General features: G+C 45.2%; 1 protein-coding gene across 2 annotated transcripts in view; it reads left to right on the top strand.

Moving 5' to 3' along the window:
* The window catches only part of IGF2BP1 (insulin like growth factor 2 mRNA binding protein 1), a 58,704-nt gene extending 48,008 nt beyond the window's left edge, over nucleotides 1–10,696 (top strand). For both annotated transcript variants that reach the window (XM_050935183.1, XM_050935184.1), the window contains 3 exons: nucleotides 1,524–1,655; nucleotides 2,338–2,451; nucleotides 3,828–10,696. In XM_050935183.1, the coding sequence (XP_050791140.1) occupies nucleotides 1,524–1,655; nucleotides 2,338–2,451; nucleotides 3,828–3,920 (339 nt within the window). In that variant the 3' untranslated portion in view covers nucleotides 3,921–10,696. The remainder of the gene's footprint in view (nucleotides 1–1,523; nucleotides 1,656–2,337; nucleotides 2,452–3,827) is intronic.
* Nucleotides 10,697–12,078: the final 1,382 nt, after the last annotated feature.

The raw sequence follows: 12,078 nt of genomic DNA, 5'->3' as shown, positions 1-12,078 counted from the left end.
CTAGAGCCGCAAATCCCAGCGCAGACAAGGCCAAAGCCCAGTGCTAGAGATGCGATGGTTCCACCAAGCGCTAGATATAATTATTTATTTTTTGAGCGTACTCTGTGAAGTGTTTGTTCTTTGAGGCAGCATGGTCCAGTGGCTAGAGCACAGGCGTGGCAGTCAGAAGACCTGCCGCTAACTTGCTGAATGACCTTGGGCAAGTCACTTTGCCTCCCTGGGCCCTTCCCCCTTATGGAGAAAGTTCTATCGATCTGACTAAGGATGAAATCAATAGGGTCCCATTCTGATTGTTAATTAAGGATTAATCAGCATCAGGGGTTAATTTTTCAAAGGCAGAACGGGGAGCTAGCCCCTGGTGCCTTTAAAAATATCCCCACAAGTGTCCAGATGCCCTAATCCAGTTGGGATATCTTTGTACTAGGTGCTTTATCAACAGAAAAGTAACTTAGTTACAGGCCCTAAAGGTCTTCCAGTCTACAAGCAATGTACAGAAAGTCTGCGTGGAGGTGACTCTGGGGACCTAAGGACTGGGTTTCTTAGTTTGCTTTGGTCCATACTGAACAAAGCCACTATGAGCAGATGTTTCTTCACTGGGGTCTCTTTCTTAGAAAGAGGATCCAGAAGAGAGCAACCAAAATGATGAAAGGTTTAACAAACCTGACCTAGGAGGAAAGCTTAAAACAATGGAGCACGTTTAGTCTTGAGAAAAGAAGAGGAGGGCTGATAACAGTCTTCAAATAGGTTATGGGTTTATTACAAAGAGGACTGTGATCATTTGTTCTCCCGTGTTCACTGAAGGTAAGACAAGAAGAAATGGGCTAAATCTGCAGCAAGGGAGATTTAGGTTAGATATTAAGAGAAACTTTCTAATGGTTAAGCACTGGAAGAGAGAACCTAGGGCGGCTGTGGAACCACCATCATTGGAGATTTCTAAGAACAGGTTGGACAGACACCAGTCAGGGATGGTTTAGGTTCACTTGGTCCTGCCTCAGCTCAGGGAGCTGGACTAGAGGACCTCTCAAGGTCCCTTCCAGCCCCACATTTCTATAACTCTAGATAGAAAAGGGTAGGAGGTCTGGGTGGCCATGCATCCTGGGATTGGCATTCCTGAGTGTAGTGTCACTCCCTTTCTCACATGGGCACCCATTGCCATGGTGTCTGGGCAGCTTAGTATTTTGTTTCTTAAGGCTTTTTTTTTTTTTAAAATGCCCCTTAGAGCAATGGTTCTCAGCCATTTCCTTACTGGGATCCCATTTTCTTTAGTGGGATCCCCCTCCCATGCAAGCCCCCAACACCTATTTGCCCACGCAGTTGAGAACCCTCAGCCTTAGAGAGCTGCAGGACTGTATCTCCCAGTTTATCTCCCAGTTGCTGTTCTAGCAATAGTGTAAGGAGACCAGAGCTCAGGTTGGTCTGGCCCCATCCATAACTTTGTGCCCCGAGGCCAGAGGGAGAAAAAGCCCCAGGAGATCCAGAGATCACAAGCCAAGTTTAACCACATTCCTCACCCCCTCTCACAGGCACAAGGACGAATTTACGGCAAACTCAAGGAGGAAAACTTTTTTGGGCCTAAAGAAGAAGTGAAGCTGGAGACGCACATTAGAGTCCCTGCCTCGGCCGCAGGGAGAGTTATCGGCAAAGGAGGCAAAACTGTAAGTGAAAGCAAGGAGAGAGAGAGAATCAGGGCTGCAGGGAGAAGGAGTTAGGGGGCTGGTTCATCCCCAGGTGTGGAAGCTTTTGAGGATTGGCTGTCATGGCTAGGAAGCCGTCACTGAGGGAAGAGAGGAGGGGATGCTGTGAGGCAGATCTGGGTGGACTATTGCTTGGAGGGGGGTTTTGCTGGTGCTTCTGTTTTCCAGTTCCTCTGCTGACCTAGCAGGGGATTGTTCTCCTCCCACATACCAGTGTGGAAGGCAGGAGGGTCAGGTCAAGCACAAGGAAGAAACAGCTGGTAACCCACAGGAGAGGGTGAAGCAAGGGCGGAGCCATAGAGGAGGTGGGGTTATCCCAAGATCCAAGGTTCAATTGCTGCTCCCCTGGACAAGTATGAAGGCAGAGAGGAGGCCGTCAGCACAGCCAGTCTGTGAGCATCCTTGATTTTACAAGCTAGTCCTAGTTACTGTCCCCATGAGGAGGGCGGCTCTGATGCATTCTGAGCTCCATGCAAAGTCCAGGGTGGTGGTGGGGAATGATTTTTTAATTCTTATTATTTTTTGCCAACTGGAGAAATGCAAAATCTAGGGGGGCAGGTTTGTTTTTGTTTATTTGTTTTTTTTTAAATTCTTCTTCCTGAAATGGTGCAGTAACAGAGTGGGCTCTGCTGCTTTCCTGTAGGTCAACGAACTGCAGAACTTGACGGCAGCAGAGGTGGTGGTGCCGCGGGACCAGACTCCTGATGAGAATGAGCAAGTCATCGTAAAAATCATTGGACACTTCTATGCCAGCCAGGTATGGAGAACGGAATCTCTCCCTGTGCAGGGCTTGTGCTGGGAGGGAGGAGAGAATGCAGGAGGCAGATGGGAACTTGTAAAGTCCTGCTAGCTGCCTGCAGTTGTGTGTTTGTATCTGTGCATGCACCATCACTGAGGGGAGAGGACAGGGTAGTCCATGGTCCTACAATTGAAGTGACCTACCACCAGCAGAGGGAACCTCTGAGCCTCAAGAGAGGCTAAGACCAGAAGAGACAAGTTCCTAAAGAAATTAATTGACATCAGTTATCACCTTCGCAGGACCCCCGAGTTCTCGTTCTTTCTCTGCCACTAACTCCTTGTGTGACCATGGGCAGATCATGTCCCCACTCTGTGTCTCAGTTTCTGCATGTGTAAAACAGAGATAATGGAACCTAGCTGCAGAGTTTTTTGAGGCTTAGCTCAGTAATGGTCGTAAAGCGCTTTGGAGATCCTCCGGTGGAAGGTGCCAATGAAAGGGCGAGCATTTTTACTAGACTTATTTATTTAATATTGTATTGGAGAGGCCCCAAAGGGTCCGTTCAGGATTGAGGCCCCCTTGTGCCGGAACTGTGCGACCAATGGGCTGGACATGGTCTCAGCCCCAAAGAGCTAGCCCAGAGCCCGCACCCCCTCCTGAACCCCAACCCAGTGAAAGTAAGTGAGGGTGGGGGAGAGCGAGCGATGGAGGGGATGGGGGAGTGAGCAGGGTGGGGCCTCAGTGAAGGGGCGGGGTAGATCTTCGGTTGCCTTTAAATTCAAAAAGTGATCTTGGGCGTAAAAAGATTGGATACCACTAGACTAACATATATTACATTCCAAACTGCGACCACTGCTTGCTCTCTCTCTTCTGCTGTACAGCTGTAGCAGCCAGGATCAGCGTCACATTGTGCTAGGGGCTGTACAGATGTAGAGTGAGAGACTGTCCCTGCTCTGCCCCAGAACTTAGTCTAAATCAGGGGTTCTCAGCCTTCATTGTACCAGGACCCGCTTCTGACAACAAAAATTACGACAGGGCCCCAGGCAGGGGGACTGAAGCCTGAGCCCATCTGAGCCCTGCTGCCCTGGACTTCATCCCAGGCGGGGGGCCTGTAACCTGAGGCCTGACACCCAGGGCTGTGTGGTGGGTCTTGGGCTTAGGCTTCAGCCCTGGGTTCAGCAAGTCTACACCAACCCTGGTGACCCCATTAAAATAGGGTCGCCACCCACTTTGGGGTCCTGACCCACAGTTTGAGAACCACTAGTCTAAAGAGACAAAAGGGGGGGCGAGGAGCGAAGAAGTGCACTGAGGCAGGATCTTCTAACGCCCAGTCCCGCCCTCTGAGCACTAGACCACGCTGCCTATTGCTAACTCTGCTGCGGCTCCTCTTCCCCCAGATGGCGCAGCGCAAGATACGCGATATCCTGGCCCAAGTGAAACAGCAGCATCAGAAGGGACAGAGCGGTCAGACGCAAGCACGGAGGAAATAAGAGCAGCTAGCACGCGACGACTGTGACAAAAATTGGAAAGTGAATGAGTCGATGCCAGGCTTAAGAGTGGCTGGGAATCAGTTACCGTAGACAGATGATAACTTTTCATGACCAGACTGAGATTAAAAGGCAGTTTGATTGGCTTCTAAGGTAGATGCCTACATTTTAAAAAAAAAAGAAAAAGAAAAAAAAAAAGATCAATTAGCTAAACAATCTATATGCCGCAAAGGCTGCTTAAATGAAGCAACATGTGCTGCGGTGTGTGTCACCCCCAACATCCTCTTGCTGCTGTGATTGGCCAGCGCCCAGCAATGGAGGTTCCATCATCCCTTGCTGCAGCGCTGCAGTGAATCTAGGGCGTAGCAATTAAAATTTGAAATAGTCCGTCCCCTCCCACCACCTCCCGCACTGCAGCAGATGCAACATAGATGCTCATTTAAGTTGACTTTTGTGGGCCAGTCCACCCCAAACTTGTGGTACCCTCATACCCTTCGTAGAAGAGTTCCAGGGTGCGGCTTTCTGGCCATCACGTTACACATAGAAATGAGACTGATTTAAAAACAAAAGAACAAAAAAATCCTTAGCGCAAAGTAACTTTTCTTAGTGCTGATTTTAGAAATTCCGAAAGATAGGATGGTTCCTACTCCCATTCGCAGTAAAATCTAGCGTGGGTGAAGGTTTTAGAACAAAATGAACTCAGATAACACCGGAATCCTGCACTGATCAGTCTTAGAACATCCGAGAACACGATGGAGGAAAGAGAACTCTCTTCCATTGTGTACCAAACTCAGTGCAATGACTTTGCAAAGCCTTATAAGACAGGAGAGCAGCTATATTTTCCAGGATGACTTTTTTTTTTTTAATTTTATTTTTTAAACTAAGCCTATGAAATGATTGCAGAATTGGGGAGAAATGCCAAAGCTAACCCTAGCACAGGCAAACCTAAACAGTAACCTTTCTGGGTGATCAGCACTGGAAAGAACCAGGCATGACGCCCCATCCTACCAAGTGACACTATTCACAAGAATGAAATCACCCGAGGAAAAAAGTTCTGGTCCCTCCCTCTTTTAAACAATGACACCCCCCACCCCAAAAAATTGCTTTGTAGGAAAAGGGATTAAACCTTCCTCTATTTAATAATCATCTTATTTTAAAAAAAAACACTAAGGCCAGGATTTTTAACCAACCCTGAGAGTGTCAGGTGTCCAACCAAAGGCAGGGCTTCACACCTCAAGAGAGGCCAAAACCTGGAAGCTCCTACAGAAATGAATTGACAGGCTCACGCCTGGGAGGCAGTGCTTTCTAGTGGATAGATCACTGCACTAAGACAGGACACTTGTATTCTATTCCAGCAGTTCTCAGCCAGGGGACTGGGGCCCTCTCTGGGGCAGCGAGCAGGTTTCAGGGAGTCCGCCCAGCAGGGCCAGTGTTAGACTTGCTGGTGCCAAGGGCAGAAAGCCCAAGTCCTACCACGTGAGGCAGAAGCCTGGGGCCCTGAGCCCCACCACTCAGGGCTGAAGCCGAAGCCTGAGCAACTTAGCTTCATGGGGCCCCTTGTGGCGTGAGGCCCCGGGCAATTGCCCTGCTTGCTACCCCCTAACTCTAGCCCTGGATCTCATATGCAGAAAAACATTTGTTGTGGTATAGGTGGGCCGTGGAGTTTTTATAGCATGTTGAGGAGGCTTCAGAAAGAAAAAGGGTGAGAGCTCCTGTTCTATTCCCCCCTCTGCGAGTAGCCTGGTGGGTGACCTTGGGGAAGTGTTTGTGCCTCAGTTTCTCCATCTACAAATGCTTTGACATTGCAAATACTTTGACATTTACTGATGATAAAATCTAGGTATTATTATAATCATCATCAGGCACCTGCTCACCTCACTGCAGACAGGAGGCATCCAATGGGATTTGAGCACCCAATTCCCACTGGCCTCTGATAATTGCAGCCTAAACAGAAAAGGATAGAATCTTTGAAAACACCCAGGAAAGGTTTATAAGCTAACTAGGAACAAGGATCCCAATTCAAATACACTCTCCTGGGGTTATTTGTCTTTTACTTTTCCCTTTAGTCTCTCTAGGTGGTGGGGGAATTCCTGAAATTTGGCACATTTAAAAAAAAATGTAAACCTTCAAGCAAAACTTTTCTGCAGTAAAAAAATACCTTCTTTTCATGAGACAAAACCAAATATATACGTCAAAAGAATGTAATATGGTTACTGAATCCAGTCACTCTTATGTGGATTTTTATATTTTAAATATATTTTAATGATTTTTATATGAGTATTTGGAAGGGACAGTAACTGCTGTGATGGCATCTTAGAGGCAAGGCAAGGTCTCGTCTTCCCTAGGCATGGCTTATGAGCTGAAAGCAGCCCCTGAAGTGCTGCTTTACCCTTCACCCACACAGCACTGAACAAGCTGGGGATAGGCAGCCTTCAGGCCCAAGCCTGCACCACTGAGGTCAGGCGGAAGTGACTTCAATACAAGCAGGAGGATTTATAGGGGTCAGCTCCTGCTCTCCATGACTCCAGGGTAAATCTAGAGAGACTCCATTGAAGTCTGTTGTTTAACACAAGATTTACAATGCTGCGCTCCATAACACCGGTGTAAAAGCAGAGTTAAATCCACGGGAGTCAGCGGGGCTGGTATTCCGTTGCCTTCGGCCCTTATGCAATCGCGGCCGCTCTGATCTGTTAGCGTTTTACACTGATTCTGCTCTCATGAAGTGCAGGACAGAGGAGAATTGGGAGAAGCAGAGTATAACTGAGAACAACTCTGCCTGTGTAGCCAGAGGATGGGGGGGCTATTGGAATTTGATGATCTATCTAGGCTCTGAGAAGCGAGCCGGGAACCACCCTTGCATTGATTTGTTTTTGTAGGGGAGACCAGACCTTTTGTTCTGCTGGTGCATTCCTTTGTAAATCTTGCTTAGGTTATAGCTACACTGCAATCAGAGATGTGATTGCAGCTTGGTTTGGCGTGCCCACGCTAGCTTCAAGCTAGCTGGCACCACTAAAAATAGCAGTGAAGATTCAGTGGCACAGGATAGCAATGCAAGTACGTACCGAGGGAGACCACACTGAGGTGTACGGCCCCCTATCTTCATTGCTATTTTTCACCATGCTAGCTAGCTAGATGCTAGCCCAGGTCTGGCTACATAAGCTGCTATCGCATAGTGTAGACATAGCCTGAGTTATGACCGTCTTTGAATTTGGATTACGCAGCTGCAGGAATGCTTGCTAGTTTTGATAAAGGGAACATACAAGCAGTTACTGTCCTTTAAACATTGCAACAACAAGAAGATGTGGGGAAAGTCAGGTATTGCTGTGTGTGTTTAGCAACAAGGAAAAAAAAGAGTAAGAAAAGAGAAAAAAAAAAAAGCTACCTCAAGGTATAAAGTTACCTCAGCCATTGTTTTTTGTTTTGTTTTTGGGGCTTGCTGATATTTTATATAAAAGCTGATAGTCTTGAATATTTTATTTTTTTAATGAAAAGAGAAGTTACGTTTCATAATTTCTTATGAGCCAGGAGTTATGTGCAGGTAACCAAGTGTTATGAGCTCTCTATTGAGAACGACAGAAATTTCAGACATAGTGGAAAAGATGGCAGCCGCTGATTTTTGGCCTTTTAAAGCAGGGTGGTTAATTTCACTGTGATGCAAGAGTGATTGGCTGTAGAAATTCATCTATGATTTTGATGGTTAGAACCCACCACCTTTTTGATTGGAATTTTTTTTTTTTTGACTAGCCATTGGAATAAAGTCTACGCTTAACCCAACGCCATCAAGTACCCAAACTGTTAAAGAGCCTTAGATTAGAAACATTTCATGAAAGGGCAAGAGAGTAGAATGGATTTTGCTATCAAGCAATAATTCCTAGCCATTGAAATCAGCAATGAAATTTGGCATGTGGAGGGGCTGACTGGTATGTTTCACAAATTTGGCCCGCTGTGGTAATTCCAAGTAGTCTAAATACTTCACTATCCAACCCAAATGGATCGGCCTCCTGTATCTAAATAGTCAGCATCAGACCATCTTCTCCACTATGATGCTTTAAGTATTTTACAGAGATTGCCTCAGTTTTACCGAGGATAAACAAATAATTAAAAAGAGAGAGAGAGAGAAATGGGAGCCAAAATTTTATACATGCAGACAACAAGGAAAAAAAATAGAGAGAGAGAGAGAGAGATGTGAACCCAGCTATCGCTATTAGAAAGGTTCACATTTTTAATCACATCTTGCTACTTTTTTATTGTACCTGCAGAAATTAACCCTTTTTTTAGAATGTCATGTTAAAAGATCCGTGGTGGTAAAATCCATTCTAAAGAGGCTGAACCTGCGTCCCGTGCCCCCAAAACTCAGTGGGAATTCTGGGTGCATGGAGAACGCTGGATCAAAGCCCCTAAATGTATGCAGCTTTAAAGAAGTAATGACCCTTTTTCTGTAGAGACAGGGAATGTCAAACAAACAAAGCAAGAGTTAAAAATCCCGCTTGAGTGGGTGACACATTCCAAAGCCCAAGTGAGGAGAAAGCAGGATGCTAATTCTGCTTTTTACCACTGGAAGATTTGGGTAGTCAAGGCCTTCATTTCTGACTCCTTGCACCTGTCTCCTCTGAAGACAGAAAGTTACAAGACAGGAAAGATGTGGAATAGATTTCAAGTTGATGCAGTTGACAAACGCAGGTAAAAGAAAAAAAATCAAATCATCTTGTCCTACGAAAAATGGTTTCCTACTTCTTTAAATCTCTGGCTCTACCTTTTACAGACTTTCACAGAACAGTTTATTCAGACATCGGTGAATAGTATTTTCCAACAGCAAGCATTTTTGATAACTGGTTCAAACTGTATCATCAAGAGTAAAAAACAAACAAACCCACAGTACTGTAAATCTGATTGTTGCAGTGTTCTATTGAGGGGGTCCTGCCACTTACCCAGAGTTTGATTATTCAGTGGGAACCTCTGGTGTTTTCCATAATACAGGCCTAACCCCGTAAAATGTTTAGAAGCATTGCACCATTTTAATACTTTTTCTATATGTTCAAGGGGGCATCTTTGTCACTCCTCGTATCTTTTAAGATCAGTTGTGATTACTCTGCTGAGATCAATGCTTTAGAAATAAGTTTCCATTAAGGAAGAAAGCATTGCCTAATAGTTTCTGGACAGGCTAAGGAGCTAGGATCTCCTGAGTTTGAATTCTGTTTCTACACCGTGGACTTATGCAAATCACTTATCTCCTCCCTGAGGCCCTGATTCAGGAAAGCACTTACACAGGCTTAAGTCCTGTTGACTCTGATGGGTCTTAGGCACCTGTTTAAGGAGTCAGAGAGAGCTAAGTCTCCCAGTGCAGAACTCTGCATAGCCGAGTTGCTTTGAGTATCAGCGAAGTTATTCCTAGTAAGCAACAGGCCTGTCCTGTGCAGTTTCTTGTACTATGCACCTACTGTATTTCTCTGGCACCAGCCTAGACTACAGTGTTATGCAAGGAGCCCTTTGGACCAGCTGCAAAGCCCAGTGAAGTCAATGGAAGGAGACTTGACTGAGCTTTGACCCAGGCCTAAATGAATAACAAGGAAAAGGGATCTGATGATGCAATACATTTCTAGTCAACCAAGAATTAAAAAGAAACAAGAGCAATCCCTCAACAGGCCTGTTAAAGTTCAACAGGCACCAGAAGCCCTGGAGGCAAACCCTTGTTAAGTGGCAGGATCTTTAGGTTTGAAATCAGAAAGGAAGTATTACCAGGAGCATCATCCTCTGTAGAGCCAGGGCTGGCTTTGGACAGGGTGAGGAGCAGAGAAATATCTCATCTCTTCTGAGCTGGCGCTTCATTTTTATGATAGCAGAAGAAGCAGAGTTTCTCAAGCATGCACATTTCCTCGACTAAGAGTGAATTTGGTTGGTTTGGTTTCTGTAGATCCTTTTCAAAGGGTTTGAAAATGTTCCCTAGGTTTTAAACTTGAGGGGAATAAAAAGTGGGACAGAATCTGGGTTCATTCTGGAGGACGGGGGAGGCTCCAATGCATTAGGTAGCTCCAAGGTGTAGAATTTAAATGAGGAAGCAGTGCAGTCTAGTGGTTAGAAGACAGGGTTCTGTGCCCAGCATGGTCACTGACTTGCTTTGTGGCCTAGGGGCAAGAAAAAAAAAAATCCACTTCTCTGTGCCTCAGTTTTACCCACCTGTGGAATGGGTATAATGATACCTACCTCACAGGGCTGTTGTGAGGATTAACAAATTAATCTTTTTCAAGCACTTTGCAATCCTCAGTGCCATATAGAGTGCAAAGTATTATTATTAGGAGTAACTAAAACAACGCTATAGTTTTGGATTCACCTAGCTAGTGCTATCATAATCTTGTCATGCCATTCAGCAAGGGGCAAAAATGACTAAACCAACCTGCGCAGTATTTTTCTCTTCTGAGCTCTGAACACTTTCTCGGCAATTAAAAACACATAGCTATGGTTCAGCAGCTATGGCAGACGATGTGCTCCTTTGCTGGCAGTGATAATTGCAACCTAACCAAATTGACATACTTGGAAGGTTTTTAAGGAGTTAAAATAAACTAAAGTTCAGTGTAAATATTAAAAAGAAACTGCCTTTAAGCTACATTTTATGTTTCCTGGGCATTAGATTTTGGTTTTGGTTTGGTTTTTTAGCAAGAAAAAGACAGTAAACATTAATAATATAGTACCAGAAAAAAAATTTTTTTTTTTTTTTAAACGTTTAGCTCCAAATATTTTGATTATTTTTAGATTCTGGGGGAAAAAAAATATCAGAAACGCAGACTTGGTATGAGACAGTTGAAGACTTTTTTTAATTTAATTTTTTTAAAAAAATTATAGGATCTGCTTTACTGTTCCCTTGAAATGGTACACACCTCATAGGCTTTTTTTATTTTTTTGGAACTGTCTTCTTTTTTTAAAGCATATAGTAACCGAGAGGTTTATTTTTTTTCTTTTTTCCTTTTTTTTTCTTTTGAATGAAATCGGTGCGATCCTGTGAAACACGTATGCTCCTGAGAGGGCACAGATAATGTTTTTGACACCCTAATTCACTCTTTTCTTGAGACTGGTCTGGAAGGAATGAACAAACCAGTTGGCCTGTGAATATATCAGCAGTGCTACTGTTAATTTCAGCTGGGGTTTTGCTAGGGAATTGAAGGCCAAAATTGTCAGAAGCGACTTGCGATTTTTTAGATGCCTCAATTACTGGGTGTCCAAGCTGGGACATCTTAGAGGAGACCCAGTTTTCAGAAGGCAGGGGCTCAGCACTGTCTTAAAATCAGGCCCTTTCCAGTGTCAAGGTGAGTGACTTGAAAATATTGGCCCAGATGTCTAACTCCTTTGACAATCCCAGCCTGAGGTTCTCATCCAAAACCCATTGGCAGTCAATAAAGACTGCAGTGGGCTTCGGAGCAGGCCCTTACAGTATTGTTTAGGATTCGGCTGAATCGGACCTGCCCCCACCCCTTTTTTTAAGTCAGTTTGTAAAATACAGAGCGAATGAAATAAGTGAGAGGCTCTCGAATCATTTTATTCCTGAGAACATGCAGGTGCTGCAAGCTTGAAATTTACATGTGCTAACTACCTCAAACCTTACAATAAGATTTGAATGATAGATGGGAGAGGATGGGCATATCCAACCTGCAGCTTTGCCCAGCCTCAGAAATAAGCCCTGAACAGAACCTTTCCTGAAAGCTTAGAGAAGGGTCTCCCCTCCATCCTCCGCAGTGGTAGGTTTCCTGGAGGGAGAAGGAGTGGTTGGGCAGTTTACTACCCCTCCCGCTCACTGTGGGATCTTCTTGCTGGTGAAGCAGGAGAACAGATGATGGCTCCTCCTTTTCCACTACTGGCGTCTCATTTCTAGGAGTCTGACTAAGAAGCCTGCTTTGGTGCAATGGGAGCCTCTCTGGCGGGCGATGATTATCCCATCACCGTAAAATAGACACCAGTCAATGTAGGTCAGATCCCGCCAACCTCATGGAGATTTTCCCCCTGGGCACTCTCAAGAACCTCTGAAATCCAGTGCTGTGGCGGTTAAGACAAACCCAGCAGCTGATCCTTTGGCTCCTGCAGCATCAGAGGTAGGGCTCAGGCTCTCCTCTGAAGGAATACTGGGAAGGAGGGAGAAAGTGCCACCCCTCCACTCCCTAGAAGAGACCTGGTA

Source organism: Gopherus flavomarginatus, chromosome 25 (assembly GCF_025201925.1).
Source record: "Gopherus flavomarginatus isolate rGopFla2 chromosome 25, rGopFla2.mat.asm, whole genome shotgun sequence".
Taxonomy (NCBI): Eukaryota; Metazoa; Chordata; order Testudines; family Testudinidae; genus Gopherus; species Gopherus flavomarginatus.
The sequence above is the reverse complement of the archived record's forward strand: the minus strand, read 5'-3'. Positions and strand labels throughout refer to the sequence as shown.